Source organism: Eleginops maclovinus, chromosome 5 (assembly GCF_036324505.1).
Source record: "Eleginops maclovinus isolate JMC-PN-2008 ecotype Puerto Natales chromosome 5, JC_Emac_rtc_rv5, whole genome shotgun sequence".
NCBI classification, from domain to species: Eukaryota; Metazoa; Chordata; class Actinopteri; order Perciformes; family Eleginopidae; genus Eleginops; species Eleginops maclovinus.
In genome coordinates this window covers 22,371,110-22,386,304 of record NC_086353.1, presented here as the reverse complement: position 1 = coordinate 22,386,304, position 15,195 = coordinate 22,371,110, and the positions used below count along the sequence as shown (strand labels likewise).

The window sequence follows — 15,195 nt, the reverse complement described above, 5'->3', positions numbered from 1 at the left end:
TGAATATTCAACTAATAACCTGAAAACAGCCAGGTAATGTTTCATTGTCAGGTCGGATTTGTAGTGAATAATTTAATTAAAAATGTCAACTAGATTAATTCGATTTTTTCTTTACATCGAAATAGAGTTTTCAAGGTTGCATCCCAGTGGACCATATTAAAGTGTTAAATAACATTGAAAAATAAAATGTAATATGAAACATTAACAGGATTTTCCATTTATGCAAGCAATATTTGAATTAAAATAAAAATGCAATTTCCCAATATTTATTTAAAATTCATTACACACAATCGTGCAAACGTGTGCTGGAATATACATTTAAAGTTCCTTTAAAAAGGGTTTATGTTTAGGAGTATTGAGTCAAAGAAAATAGCACATGACATAGGCCTACTGGCCATTCTTATCCGGTGTTAGATTATATTTCATACTTGCTGAAACATGGTTTAATTTATTTAATATTTCAAAGTTCAGCAAATTTCGGGGGGGCATTTTGTTTCATACTATAATTTTCCTATTGGGTAGTTTCCTTCTCTTGATGTAAAAAAGTTAACTTCACACCCTCAATCCTGCTCTTCTGAACATCTATCCCTGATAGTAAAACCTTAGCAGCATGACTTTTTTTCTTTTTACAAGTCAGTGCTTGAGTGCTGTGAGCCCATGAGGGAGGCAGACGGTGTTTTTGCTCTTAGCGAACAAGGAGCACTTGAACAGAGATGTTGCATTAGCAGGCTGTTACCTCTCTCCTCTTTGAGTCTAATGTGAGGTCAGCAGCTAACTCAAGAGGTTGGGGACAAGACAAAATGCACTGAGGACGTCAGAAAAGGTCACATTGATGAGAGGAGCACAGAGGCAGAAAGTCAGGGCTTTTTACAAGCTGGCAGCCGTGTAGCACAGATGTGCAGCTGGGGCCGGCTCAGCTACAATATGGATTTCCTTATTAGAGATCTGTCTGCAGTTGGAGCCAACCTCTGCTCTGCCATGTGTAGTGATTATAGATGTAGCCCTCTGAGAGCGCTCCAGTTATGTTACAAACTTGCACTAAAGTTTCTGTAATGGTTTTGCGGTCTCAGTAGGGAAATAAAATGCTTCTTGTATAGCTTTTCTCAAAAAGGTTGCCATCAGTAAGTTAACTTATGACAAGTAGACATGCTTCAACAGCCCAACCATGGATCTAATTTTAACACATTGGCTTATTCGTCAATTACAATTTGCTTAGGATCTGTTGTTTCCTATGCTTTAAAAACTCAGCGCAGATCATTTATTTTAAAATTATATTATACTATCTAACCTTTTTCTTTTTAGTGTCTACAAAATATTTTTGTACTTGTTTTATTTGGTACCAGGTTCATGTTGCAGTTTTAGGTAAACAAACCATAAGCCCAAAGAACCATTTGCGGGTTCTACCTTGGACCTTGTTCATCCATCAAGCATGTCAGCGTAATGTTGTCCAGGTTACCTTTTGATTGGTGAAATGTTCATTTTCTAGCCTGCATCTCTCCTAGTTTTACTTGCCTTACAAAAGTAAGGACGATAATTAAATTCCGTTGGCAGTGTTTAATATGTTTTGTCTCGTTTTAAAAAGGACTAATTCCAAGTTTCTACAAAGACATTTATGTATGGAATAAATCACAGCACACTTCCAGCTTACACCTGGTTGTTTTTTTTATTTGCAGTTCTTTACATTTTAGAAAAAGAATCCAAGGATTTTGCCTCCTGTGTGTTTTCGTCTGGCCTCTTCGTGGTCCATGATACCAGCCGAGGTGGTCAACACAATGTATCTGTGGAAACAAAAGTCACTACGTTATCATACAACTTGGGCATATCCACCTAACTGCAAGTGTATAAGGGCAGACAGACTGTGATTCATTATTAAATGTCTTTCACATGGATCACAAATGTATTTATCACAAAACTGGTACAAATTATGGGATACCATGTAATAAATTCAACCGAAAAGAGCAAAATCACAGCAGCAATACAATTTAAAAACTGTGGAGTTTTTACTTGAACCATCAGTCTAGTTTGTCTAGCTAAATAAGGGCCAAAACAAGACAACCACTATTCTGGAAATACTTCAAAAAGTCACAATATCCTTTCACATGTGAACATGTGATTAACCGCTTCTCTTACTAGGGCGGAACAAGAGAACTTAAAAGCAGCAAAAAACAGATGGACTGGCATCTCTGGACATAAGGAAATATGCGGCTGCATCCATACATGTGCAAAAACACTTTCAGTTTCATTCTTACTACTTTGCTTTGAGATCATCATTTTAACTACAAGCATTATACCATTACTATAGTTCCATTCAATGTCAACATAAGTTTCAAGCCAACTCCTGACCTTCACATGCACTCCTCATTTCTGCTATATCCTCCGATACATAACCTGAGACGCACAATAATACAAAGTTAGGGCGTCAGAAGACTATTTAATAGTCCTATGACTTCATGAGTCCATATTATCTTCAGCAGCAACAATTAGTGCCAAGAACTTAGTTGCTGTCAGTGAGAAATACTTTGAAGTACCACCTATTGACTATAGTTTTTGTAGCTACACAATTCTCCAAGACAAGGCTTCTGCCACTCAGCTAGAGCACTAGTCCCTTTAGATTAAAAAAAAAAACATACTGTGTGTTCATAGTGACAGCCAGCTATCTCAATTAGTCAAATGAATAAAGACTCAAATAAAAACTCATTTCTAGTGTTAATTTCAGCCAATGACATCCATCAAATAAATGAACAGTAGTCCCTCTCCACAAAAAAACAACTCCTGAAAACAAAATCCTGTATTATCCCGGGACATCTATTGCAATAGAAAAAGAATGCAGGAACAAGACAGGTCCACCTTTCAGAATGGGGTTAGGTTGATTGACAACATTGTGCCCCACAACATGAAAATCTGCTCCAGGGAGCAAGTGCACAGCAATCTTAGCTTTACTACAGAGAAAGGGTACCCGGCATCTACCGGGCAAGTGGGACCCGGTTAGGTAACCGATAGGAAACCCCAGCAATGTTCATGCTAAATGAACCCTGTCCGAGTTGTAATTTTGTGTCACACCAAAAAAGTAGAAGCATGATTTGTTAAGGGGTGCACACGGTTTACTCTGACAAAAAGTCTGCCGTTTGGCCCGCTTTGACTGAAAAGAGCCAGAGGCAGTGCCAGCGAGAGAGCAACTTCGTTGTAGGACTGAAAATATTGTACTTATGAAAACATCGTCAAACCTTATGTTTCCAGAGCAACACGTAAGGATGACCAGGCAAAAGCAGGCAACTTAAGCATGATAACACACTACAGTAGTTACCAACGAATGAGGAGTAAAACAAGGGAGCACTGGGACTGAGCTCCTTTACAGTTGGTTCAGCACTACAGTAACTACCAACATTCAGTTATAAAAAAAGTTTCTGAGTCTCACCCAAACTGTCTAGAGGGCAGCAGATTGTTCTGCCACTTCTCCAGGTCCTTGAGCTGGAGATCAAAACGAGGACTGATCACACCACACTGAAAAGATAAGGAACTCCAGTTAATAATCCACATTCACACAGATTAAACATTTTAAATCTGTGAAAGCTTGAGAATTTCCTAGGGAGTTGCATTTTCCACTTGCCAAGCATAAAAAAGCATCAACCTCACACTAAAAAGTAAAGGAGATCTAGATAGTAGTTGCTCGGGGGGAAAAAATGTACGCCTTAATGATAGTTACTAGAGATGTTAGTTAGACGATGCTTGAAAAACTGCTGTTAAAAATCAAAGTTTCATTCATGTTAACACGTATGCAAGAGTATCCCATTCAAACAGTTAGCATCTATCTTCAAGTTTCCAAAAGCAGGAGTATATTGAGAAGTCAGAGCTGGGTCTAGAGACTTTACCTTGTTCAGCCTGCCTGTGAGATTGACGACGATTTTCCCGGCTCTGTGGTCGTCAATGATCTCAAACTCACCAATGTAACCTGGAGGCACAAATGACAAAAAACAAAAATAAGCAGAAGACTCGCAGGAGAGTTACCCCTTAGCCCCAATGAGCTCGATGTTCCAGATTTTAACTGAAATATCAAGCTTAGCAGATGCATACACACTTTTAACAACAGCTTCATAACAGTACAGTTAGGGACCAGAGAAAAGCACTGCCACATGGCCAAATGATGAAGTTAGTGTTTCATGATACCACAACACCATTAATCCATAGCAGAGAACATAAGAGCCACTCACCGTGCTTCATCATGACGGTTAGGAAGCGCACAATAACCTTGGAGCAAGGCCTGAGGAGGACCTGGCGTTTCCCACGTTTCTCAGCATTGTTGATGCATTTCAGAGCATCTGCGAGTACGTTCATGCGCACCATGATGCCTGTAGACACAAAGAGCACAATTCAATGTTAGAGAGTGACACATAAGCTTGAACCAACATAAATTAGATGTTACATTTGTTTTTCCCTGTGCCCCTGGATTCATTTGCTCATACTTTGACTGATACACGTTTTATCATCGACACTATTTCCTGCAATTTAGAAATGATGGCACATGAGGTGGAGCACATAACGTTGTGTCCAGTTAGCTACACCTTGCCACCACCACTCATTTAGCGACGTGTAGCAATATCACCAACAAGAAATAGCAACATAGCTATCCACAGCAATTTACGTTACGACAAAAAAAAAAAGTTCAATTTTACTCGCACTAAGTTGAGCGACACTTAAATAGTAAAACGCAGAAACCCAACACAGCATGGTACTTCATGAGCACACGGAATGGCTACTTAGCCTAGCCGAATACAATCGAATAAACAAGGAGAGCATCTCCAAACACTAGTAGACACAATGTTCAACGCGATGCCAACCACGTACAGAACATTTAACATACGCCTATCTTTATAAAGCTTACACGTTTTGTGTTTGAAACTAAATAGACACGTAGGCGGTCGCAAAGCTAGTAGTTATAAAGGCGCCGTGAACGCACCAATTTCCAGGCCGAGCAGAGGGGTTGCTCGATGAAATTTGTGGTACAGATGTGTTTCACCTGTTCCACTAAACGACGCGATAATCACCTCAAATCATTAATATGAACTTTGGCTTTAAGATGATCGCATACATATAACATTTAACATTCTGATGCTTTAGATACTTAAAAGATTGGAGGTGACAGAGTAAAAGGCTTCTTACCGGTTCTGCAATATGGCGGAAAGAGGAAGTCGGCAAAAACTGCAAGGCATTATGGGAGAAAATCAAAGACCCTTTTAAATCGAGATGATGCACACCAGCACTAAATCATATTTGAGTCTTTGGTAAAGTATGCGTTATACCTCTACTGTGCACATTTAAAACTACACTAAGAGTACTTTCATATTTACTTATTTATTCGGTGTGTATTACGTTTGTTCAGCAATGGTTTATATGAACTGATAACTTTCATTTAACAATACCTGTTTTTATTACGTGTCATTTAAAAAATATAAATGTAGTATAAGTCTTTATTTTGTCACTTTTAAATACGGGCAGGATCTTTAGTAAATATGTGCGAACACGAACCGCTCTTTCTGTGATGTGTTCCAAGAACAGACATCCTTTGCAGATTTGTCAATGATCATATATTAAAATATGGAATCAGATATAATACCTAACATGATTAGGGGTAAAATTTGGTGTTTGGTTTATTTTTCTTTGCCCAAGAAAATAATGTTGTTTGTGAAATAATATTAAAAGGATATTAAAAAAACGTAATAATTGCATGTTTTAATTGATTGTTTACAGTGATATAGCCCCTATTTTCTCTTTTGATATTGTTCTATATGTATGCTATTCACTGTACTGTACTGAAGCAGTGCTTTTCTTTAAAGAAAAATAAGAGTACAACTGTGTAAATAAGGTTTACATTTAAAGCAGTGCCATCTAGTGCTTAGGAAGAATTGTTTCATGAGTGCATATCGAGCCATTTTCTGCTAAACTGTTTGGCTCATTTGACAGAAATATGCAGAATACCTTATATAGAGCCTACCTAATGAAATACTTGTTAATGCCCCTCATTACGTGCAATATAGTTTTAATCATGATATACAACAAAGCTTTTGTCACATTATTTATGTATACCCAATTTTGGGTGAAAATAGAGAATACATGAACGTGTGATTTGGCAGCAATTGAAAGTGAGTTACAAAAGATGATTGATTTGGATTTGATCACTTTCTGAAAGCGTTGAAGAGAATTTGCATATCTCATGGCACACTTAAAATAATAGAAACACATAATTCAAGGTCTAAAAGGAAATGCCAAGATCAAGAAGGAATCATGTTTGTTTATTTGATAAGGTCCACTGACACAACACAAGCTATGACAAAATATGACTTCTGCATCTTGTCATTGCACATTTGCACATATTTTATGATTGCATTGCATTAATAAACCAGAATTGTATAACCCCACAAAAGTTATTTTAAAGATCTCAGAGACAATTATTTTCTATGTTCCCTGTTCTAACATGAACAACATGGCAATACTTGTTACCAACGGGGTACCATTCTTGTCAAATTCTTTGAGAAAGTTAAAATACAGTTACATACATGTCTTGCAACACATGCACGATATTATAAAAGAAGTATGAGTTTTAAATGTTAAGATCAATAAATGTATTGCAATACAGAGTCTGTATTATGTCAATGTTAAATATTGATTATCCTGACCACTGAATGGTGAATAACCACAGAGTTGTTTTATAGTTCTTCTCTAGTGGTAGGCAGTTTAATGCCATTTTCCGTTAATCGACTTACTCTCTTAATATTTTCATCAGCATTGGCCATTAAAAAAACCCTACCGGTTGACCTCTAGCAGACTTCCCATTTCAAATAGGTACACTTCTGCTGGCCAACATAGAAGAATATAACACTTTAGTCTTACATGCACATAAAATGTGGATATATATTATGTAATATTCATATATTAGTTAGCATAGCATCAAGAGCTAGAGACCAAAACTAAGTCACAAAAATCTGAATTATTTTCTTTTGAAATGGGTTTGCAAAAACGAATGCGTGTGTACAGTTTTTGTGATTCAGACCTGTATAATATTTTCTATTTTTGTATTATATTTTAACAATCCAAATCAGTGTGAATAATTGTCATTGCATTAAAAGCATGACTGAAAGAGAATGAATACATATTTCTTTCAACCTGATCCTGACTATAGTATATGGTGTGTAAATGTTTTTATTGAGTCCTGTCAAAGCAACAGGTTTGTGTCTCTGACACTATATGAAAGCATTTATTCGATTAAAAAGTATTCCACTCTACTACTGTCCTCTGAAGTTAGATTTTCATGTAGAGTGATACAGTACATCCGACCGTCTGCTAAAACTCAAAGCTACTCAACCACTAAAACTGAAACGCCTCAGATTCAGGCCCAAAGCTCTTTCCTCTTGTGTCCAGTAGGGACAGCCAAACCACTCAGACTCAGTAACACATGAAGCATAATGGAATGCTGAGTAGCACAACGTAGTAACCAGACCTCTGTACTATTTCTATGGTTACATTAAAAATTCAACACATTCTTTCTTCCATCAAGCCTTTGCTTGGCTTTCTCTTGAGCTGCAAATCACACTTACACTTAGCCACCATTGCTGACCATGCTAGCCAGAGAATCTGCATCTCCTTCGGGATCTAGGCCCAGCCTCTGGAGGTCAAGGCCCATAGCTACTAACATCTGGAGCAGGGTGAGCTCCTGCTGGGTGGCCTGGTCCACCAAGGCTGGGCAGGTGGGGTTGCACTGGGGCCCGTGGCAGTTGTCAACCAGGTGGAATGGACAGCCTTTGGGAGGGGTTCTGTTGTTGCGGGTGGCCTCCAGACTCCTGTCCCAGCAGTGCAGGGCTCTTGGTAAAGAGGTGCCTTTAACTTGGAAACTCATCCAGTTGCTAGAAGAACAACAATATAGCAGAATTAAGGTTTCGAAATAAACCATGGAAAATGTGGAAACAAAATGTGGTGGGATAAGCTGTCAGAATGCAATGAAATACAATGAAGATAGATTGGGCAGATGAGGTAAAAAACTGATGACCAGGAAAGTGTCATCAGTAACGTCATGGTCTGATACCGGGGTTTGGAATTTGCTTTGGTCACTCTTGGTGCATTATCTAGGTTCTAACAGTGTGTGAACCCCCAAATTCTGAAATGTAAAGCTATTGTTGAAGTGTCTTAAACCTACATTTTTGTAATAGCCTGCAGGCAGCAACTCCACTGGATGCTAAAAGAAGTCTGATTGTATAGAAATGTATTAAACTTTTCACTTGATGTTTACCTCAGGAAACATGTTCCTAATATGTGTGTGGTATGTTGGCCTCAATTCATTATATATATACAGCTCTGAAAAAAATTAAGAGACCACTGCAGCATCATCAGTTTCTTTGGTTTTATTATTTATAGGTATGTCTTTGAGTTGAATTATTATTATAATTTTTTTGTATTCTATAAACTACTGACAACATTTCTCTGTGTTGGAATTCAACAGACACTGGAACATGTGGATATTGAGATTTAAGAACAATTTTGAGTGGTCTCCTAATTTTTTTGTATATATAATTCTCGAACAAAACAAAATAATGATCATTTTGTAAATGATGGTCCCAAATAGACAAAATTAGACAACATAGATGAGTATGATTTAGGGAGGCTATCATGTTATTGACAGGTAAGTCCCACAGAGCTGTCCAGGGCTGGGTTTGGTTGACACTCTAAGCCTTAGAGTCTAAGGAGTTGGCTTTTATATTTACTGTTTAGTATGTTTAGTTTTTTTAACTTGTTGTTTTCGTAGCCATCATATTAAATATCTCAGTTAAAATAAAATACCAATGCACTCCTGCTAACCAAGCTAGCGAAATAGCTCTCATGACCCTGATCATGGCCCCACTCGGTCTGATTTCTTGCAACCTCCATCTTCTTTTCCAATCTATAATCTCTTTTGCTACAAAAAAAGTTAACAAAAAACAAATAGGTGATATCACGGTGACTACTTTTAACAGTCTATGGTTACATCACCGAATAGCCAATGCAAAGTTACCCACTATGACATTGGACCTTCAGTACCTAACATAAAGAATCATCACCCGTAATAAATACACGTAACTTAGCCTGACTCTGTAAACTGAGCTGAGGCTGAGGCAGACCCATCAATGTCCATCCATGTAACACACTAATGAGTGTGTTCAAGGGGTACAGGGGGGTTAGAAAAAGTGTGAAATGGCATTTGGTGACATGAAGAATGTGGTGTGATGAATGAGCACACCAAAAAGCAGCATGAGCTCACTAGGTAGAGATGACTGCTGGTACACACGTGAATAAAGTGTGGAGGGGAAAGGCGTTAAAGTGCTTTACCATCACAGAAGTTAAACATCCATTCTTACCTTTTGGTGATCGCTGTGTGGGAAAGGCAGGACGGAGCAAACACAGCCCTGAATTAAAAACACACAGAAGAATATTTGAACCACCTGGTGCATATGAGGTCATTTGGTATCGGGTTACTCTTCTAACAAGTTTTTGGGAACTTACGTGACATCTCTAAGTGAGTTCTTAAGCTCCCTGCCCAAGTTCTGTATGTACTGCCACTGCTCCTCTGACAGACTATGACTGCCCATGTAGATGTTTTCCACCCTCAGCTGCTCCTCATCAAACAGCCACTGCATTACAAACAGAGGCGCTACAGGAGAAACAAAAAGTTCAGATTTATAGATGCTCAATACATTTATATTATGAATTGGTAAGATGACCATGAAATAGGACACTAAAAGTGTTGAACCTGGAGTGAAATTGTCAAACTTTTCTGCTTAGTGTATTGTTTCTACTGCCTTCAAAAGCTATAATATGCTACATGGTGGGCATACTGCATCAAAGCATTTAACAGCTAAAGAGACCAATATTTTTCTCAGTAGTTAGTGGATAACGAAACAACGCTAAATTGAATACATTTTGATATTACATTCACAAGGTTGCCTGAAACAATTTGCAAATAGGCAACTGCTTGGAAATGAAGTTGCCTTCGAGACAAAGTGGCCAGAAGCTTTTAGTCTCTGAACATTTCAGAAAAGCACTGGTGACCCTACTGTAGAAGCTCAAGAAAAAGCTTTTTTAGTTGTGTCTTTCCTGAGCTTCATAATGGGACCCTCCTCGCTTTATGACTGCCAAAATAGGCATTGACAAGTTTGTTCATAAGTATGAGGGCAAGCCTCCTCAAGTCAGTGGTCATGGTAGTAAAACAAAGAATAAGTAGATAGAAGCGCCACTAGATAGACAATGGATGACTCCTCACAGGTCAATGTTGAGTACAGCTTGTGGCCAAAGAAGCACTGCCACTCCTCTCCTCTCTTATAGAGCTGCCGACATCTGTCAGGCACAACCCCATTCCACAGTCTGGGAAAAAACAACAACACACCATCAATACACACATATATAGTGCTCGGATGCTAAAATACACTACACAATAAAGGCAAATATAACAGAACTATAGCCTACAGTATAACCAACACTATATCATACAAAATGTTGTCACCGTACAACTTCATTCTCAATTAAGTTACATTTACTTTTGCAATCTTTAACATAAACTCAGGACTTGTGAGTGAAAGTCTTGTGCTTGTATTATTCATCCTCCAACCCCAATTTCCTCCCTTGCTAAACTTATACAGACTTTGATGACACAAAAACAAAATCAAAGAATAGGTTTCCCTTGATATATATTTCAAAGTTTTCATGTATGGTAATGTACTTTCTAGGAGAAAAAAGGCTGGTATAGCAGAAGAGATCATTTTAAGTTCTGGCCTACAAAAGTATTTATTTCATTAAAATAGTCTGACTAAAAAATGCATAACTTTACCGAAGTCCTATCTTGATAGCATCTTCAGGTGAGCAGGAAATAGTTTCTGGGCAGTTTGGTGATCTCTGTTGTTTACTTTCTAGAAACCATCCTGAGTCCACAAGGCCTCGGACCTGAGCCTCTGCACCAAGCTGCTCCAGCTGACTGGCCACCCTATCGATGTTCAGCAAAACACCAGTTCCACCAGCACTGCAGGGGAGAAAAGAAAAACATAATTTGGCTATGAGAGTTGAATATTTGTTAGCTGTATCAAAACGACCGGGCATCCCAGCTTTTAGCATTCATACAGTGGATCCTGTTTTAATGCTCAAGGAAGTTCCAACAACTATGAACCTGGGAGGTATGTGGACTATTGCAGGGCAAGTCCCTTTATATACATCATGTCATTGTCCACTGATGACTGTAAACATCTTTATTGTTGACAAGAGGATGCACCCACAAGAGCACTTCTCTTAACATTTGGATAGAAAAAAATCAGATGGTACAGGGGATACACGCTCTGGTCCAAAAGCTGTGTTCAGCGTCAGAGTGATAAAACAAACTCACCTGGTGCCAGACAGCATGACAACCTTTGCCAATTTGATTCCTTTGGGGATGAGGTCTTTGATGACCTCGCGGATAATCAGGGAACCCATGAAGGTGTACTCAGCTGATAACAAAAAAATATGTCAATTTATTTGGAGCACCACACTAAAGAGTCAGAAAAAAACCTTGAAGGAACTTACTCGCATTCGTATTTATATCCCTCTCCTTTTCTCTGCCTTGGCGCGGCCTTGGAGGAGGAGTTGGGGCAGGCCCATTGCCACTCCATACGTCACTAGAACAGTAGGGGATGAATCTAAAGAAATGGATACGATCCCAATTGTTAGACCAAAGCTTGAGGCCAACAAAATAACTCTTCTCTGTTAACACACATTAACAGACATGATTAGCCGCTTTAAATAACTGGTCATACTAAACCTCGTAAAATGAAGCCAATATTTATTCCGCCTCAATACATACAATGACATTGCAAAGACACAAATGTGTAAATTTTGCACAGGGCAATTCAATGGCCAAGACATCAAATTTGCGTCATTCATGCCAGTTGAAATGTTCAAGTCAAATGAGAAATTTGAGTGATGCTATGTTGCTAAAGCCTATCAGTATTGAATGTTTTTCATGGTACAGCAGATATCTACTCTCTACTTCTTGCTGGTTGATATTTAAGCCTGTAGATCATATAATATTTCAACAGACTAGTATATATAGCTTTGTCCTGTCAAAACTTGACGGGGAGAAGTCCCTGTCTGAAACATTTGCACGAACACCTCCATGAGCCACGATGAGAAATATAGTGAGGACAAACAAGTACTTACACAATGTTTGCATTATGCCAGTGTGGGTTTTCCTCTACTTGAGAAGACAATATTCCAGCTCCTGTAAATCCAGTATTCAAAGATGAGACACATTTCCCTTTTGTCTCAGTAAGATATTGTAAAATAAGCAACACCATGTGCAGTGCATTTTAAGAACTGGCTGGTTGACCTACCTCTTTTTGTTTGGGGCCACCCCGTTGAGCTCATTAGTCGAGGTATATTTTGGTACCTGGAATCACAGGTCTCTTTGCTGTGGCAGCACCAGCCACCTAAAAATAATAGAAACTAATATTAGACATAAACATCAGGCACAGCATGGGAGAACCTTGTTATCACATCACAGAGGCCCATGAAGAGGGAAGGACTGCACCTGCAGTGTGGTCTGCTAACGATATTCACTCAGAGTTGGTGATTGACTGATAGTGCATAAGTGAATAGTATGACTTGATGAATTCAGCAAAAAATAATTTACTCTACTTGTCAGAGTAATACACTTATAAATCTTGTAAAACAAAGTCCAAAATGTTTGTGTTTCAGTAATGTGATGCACATGTCTGCTATGCTCCCAGGATACACACATTTTCAAACTGGGGGATAATCCATGTAAGTTCCCCATTCCAAGTCTATCTAAGTGACAGACAGGAACCAAAGAAGGAGAAAAACAGAAGATGACAGGACAAGATGACATCCCCATCAAAATTCCAATGGGGCCGTCACGCCAAAACAAGCTGACCTTTGGGGACCAAGTTATCCAGTTGGGTTTTAAAATACTCACCTTCCAGAAATATCATCCATCGGCGACTTCCTCTGAACTCCTTTAGGTAAAATCTGAACAACCACAAATAAACAGGAATGAGGGGATGGTGATGTTAAAGCAGCCATGTATGGAAAGACACCCTGGTGCTCTGTGCTTCTAAAATCAAGGTATTGCCAATGGCAAAAAAAGCTTAATCCCCTGCTAAGAGGCAAACAAGTGAGAGGAAAACATCCAGAACATCTCACCCAGCTGCTGTTCCATCATTGCATGTAACTTGGGTGTTCTTGAGGAAGTGCAATCTCATATCATCTGTCTGTTGTCCAGCAGCTCGAACTCCTGTAGCACCCTCACGTGCAGCTTCAGCTGTGCCCCCAGTACTTCCAGCTCCTCTAGTGCTTCCAGCACTTCCAGTACTTCCAGTGCCTCTAGTGCTTCCAGCACTTCCAGTACTCCCAGTGCCTCTAGTGCTTCCAGTACTTCCAGTACTCCCAGTGCCTCTAGTGCTTCCAGTACTTCCAGTACTTCCGGTGACTCCAGTGCTTCCAGTGCCTCTAGTGCTTCCAGTACTTCCAGTACTTCCAGTGCCTCTAGTGCTTCCAGTACTTCCAGTACTTCCGGTGCCTCCAGTGCTTCCAGCCCCTCCAGTGCTTCCAGTGCTACCAGGAGTCAGATTAACCACAGCGGCAGAAAGACTAACATCACCTCCTTGGTTCGCACCAGTCTTCTTGGTGGTCTTACCACTAGTTTTAGCATTGCGGTTGTTCTGACACCAAATTCCACTGAGCAAAAGCAAGAAAGCCACCTTGCCCAGTATATTCATATCTGAGGCAGCATGAGAAGAAACACACAATGCATCACTCATAAACTGTCTTCATAATCATGTATCATACACAAATCTTGCTTGGCATAGATCTTTTTGATTTTTAATCTAAATGTCCATAACTTGTTTTTTCTAATTGAAATCAATCACTTTTCAACATAGGAATGTACTTACTTCCTTAAGAAGAATCAGCTGGGAGGACTGTTGCTGAAGCACTGCAGGGGTAAGGCAAATAACCAGTGCTGCTGATGAGAGAGTGGAAAGTTCAGAGCGCAGGTTTGAGAGGAGGATGTCAGTCATGAGAAGTGATGAAGCCTTGACCAGGTTTTGATGAAGCCTGCAAATCAGCAGTGAGCTTTATAGTGCCACCATCAGATGTCCTCCCATTTTCCCTTGCTACTCCAGCCAAGTCCTGAGATAATCTGTTGACGCCACACCGTTAGGGGAGGTACCGGACGACCAGTGGTGAGGAGAAAAGATAACACACGTGTCTCTTCAACATATTTCAAGTCATTGCACACACCCACCACTTAGCTCTCTACCATCAAGAACAAGCTCTCCTTCCCCCTATCATCTCTCTTCTTCTCCCTCCCACCCTCCAACTCTGATTGCCAGCGTTTTGATTTAAATATCTACATGGTCAGCATAACTGCATGGCCCCTTTGCTTGGAATGTGACCCAGAGGTCATTGGAGCACACACCTCAAACACTTTCCGAAGTGGGATGAATAGTACCGTAAGCTTCTCGCATAGTAAACGATTTAGCATGCATTTTTAAGGCACAGGTGGTGTACACTCAAGTTAGCTGTGGTAACGATCCCAAAACGTGTTTGAAATATATACATATTATAAGTAATAATAACAGAAAATCATTCAATTATTAATCAAAAAACATGTTTTTATATTATATGATCTCAGATAATTAAATGATCATTATTCAGGAGAAGGGCCAGTGAGAAATGTTATATCTTTGATTTGTCAAATACCATTTTATGCTGATGATACAATTTGATAGTGTCAAAGACTGATATGATTATCAAGCCTTCGAGAAAGTACATTTTTTCAGTTATATAATAACATCAGACTTTGATTCATGTTAACCTAATATATGCTGTTCCAGAGATCAAGAGATAGAGATTCAAGTCAAAGGAGCATTGTCAAAGCAGTTGTATATCATAGGCTTGGACTACGCTTTTAAATTCACAGGAAAATATTTTTTGTTGGGCCCCTATTGATCCCAGGGTACATACAGAGCAGAGTTTTAAGTACGTTGTTCTGACAAAAATATAAACCGATGAAGGTTCATAAACTAGATTTTGACCGAGAGTACATCTACAGGACAGAACCAGAAGATGAAGGACCCAACTATAACCATTGATATTCTACTTCAATGGTACCCATTTTGTTATTTCTTC

The 15,195-nt window shown here is 39.1% G+C and overlaps 2 protein-coding genes across 3 annotated transcripts; both read right to left on the bottom strand.

Moving 5' to 3' along the window:
* Positions 1-1,644: 1,644 nt before the first annotated feature.
* rps15a (ribosomal protein S15a) lies at positions 1,645-5,284 on the bottom strand. Its single transcript, XM_063884457.1, has 5 exons — positions 5,158-5,284; positions 4,209-4,346; positions 3,870-3,949; positions 3,416-3,501; positions 1,645-1,778 (listed from the first exon to the last, which is right to left on the bottom strand). Exons 2-5 carry the CDS (start codon positions 4,339-4,341, stop codon positions 1,685-1,687), a joined length of 393 nt encoding a protein of 130 aa, XP_063740527.1. The 5' UTR covers positions 4,342-4,346; positions 5,158-5,284; the 3' UTR covers positions 1,645-1,684.
* A 1,180-nt stretch (positions 5,285-6,464) lies between these two features.
* On the bottom strand, positions 6,465-13,781 carry notum2 (notum pectinacetylesterase 2). Of its 2 annotated transcripts, none has more exons than XM_063884387.1 (12): positions 13,622-13,781; positions 13,207-13,384; positions 12,980-13,032; positions 12,378-12,473; positions 12,205-12,265; positions 11,572-11,684; positions 11,393-11,495; positions 10,847-11,035; positions 10,283-10,383; positions 9,526-9,673; positions 9,381-9,428; positions 6,465-7,895 (listed from the first exon to the last, which is right to left on the bottom strand). In XM_063884387.1, the coding sequence occupies exons 1-12, from the start codon at positions 13,779-13,781 to the stop codon at positions 7,592-7,594; spliced, it is 1,554 nt and encodes a 517-aa protein (XP_063740457.1). In that variant the 3' UTR covers positions 6,465-7,591. The 2 variants fall into 2 exon arrangements, with proteins under 2 accessions (XP_063740457.1, XP_063740459.1); XM_063884389.1 differs by having other exon boundaries at positions 13,664-13,781.
* Positions 13,782-15,195: the final 1,414 nt, after the last annotated feature.

What these genes read in the sequence shown, in the direction of transcription:
- rps15a (XM_063884457.1), bottom strand. Translation starts at nt 4,341, where the DNA reads ATGGTGCGCATGAACGTACTCGCAGATGCTCTGAAATGCATCAACAAT. An exon ending in AACCGTCATGATGAAGCACG is followed by an intron (nt 3,950 to 4,208) that starts GTGAGTGGCTCT and finishes TTGTGCCTCCAG; the next exon opens with GTTACATTGGTGAGTTTGAG. An exon ending in TCACAGGCAGGCTGAACAAG is followed by an intron (nt 3,502 to 3,869) that starts GTAAAGTCTCTA and finishes TTATCTTTTCAG; the next exon opens with TGTGGTGTGATCAGTCCTCG.
- notum2 (XM_063884387.1), bottom strand. Translation starts at nt 13,781, where the DNA reads ATGAATATACTGGGCAAGGTGGCTTTCTTGCTTTTGCTCAGTGGAATT. An exon ending in TGTGGTTAATCTGACTCCTG is followed by an intron (nt 13,385 to 13,621) that starts GTAGCACTGGAA and finishes GAAGCACTAGAG; the next exon opens with GCACTGGAAGTACTGGAAGT. An exon ending in GCTATCAAGATAGGACTTCG is followed by an intron (nt 10,384 to 10,846) that starts GTAAAGTTATGC and finishes GTTTTTTCCCAG; the next exon opens with ACTGTGGAATGGGGTTGTGC.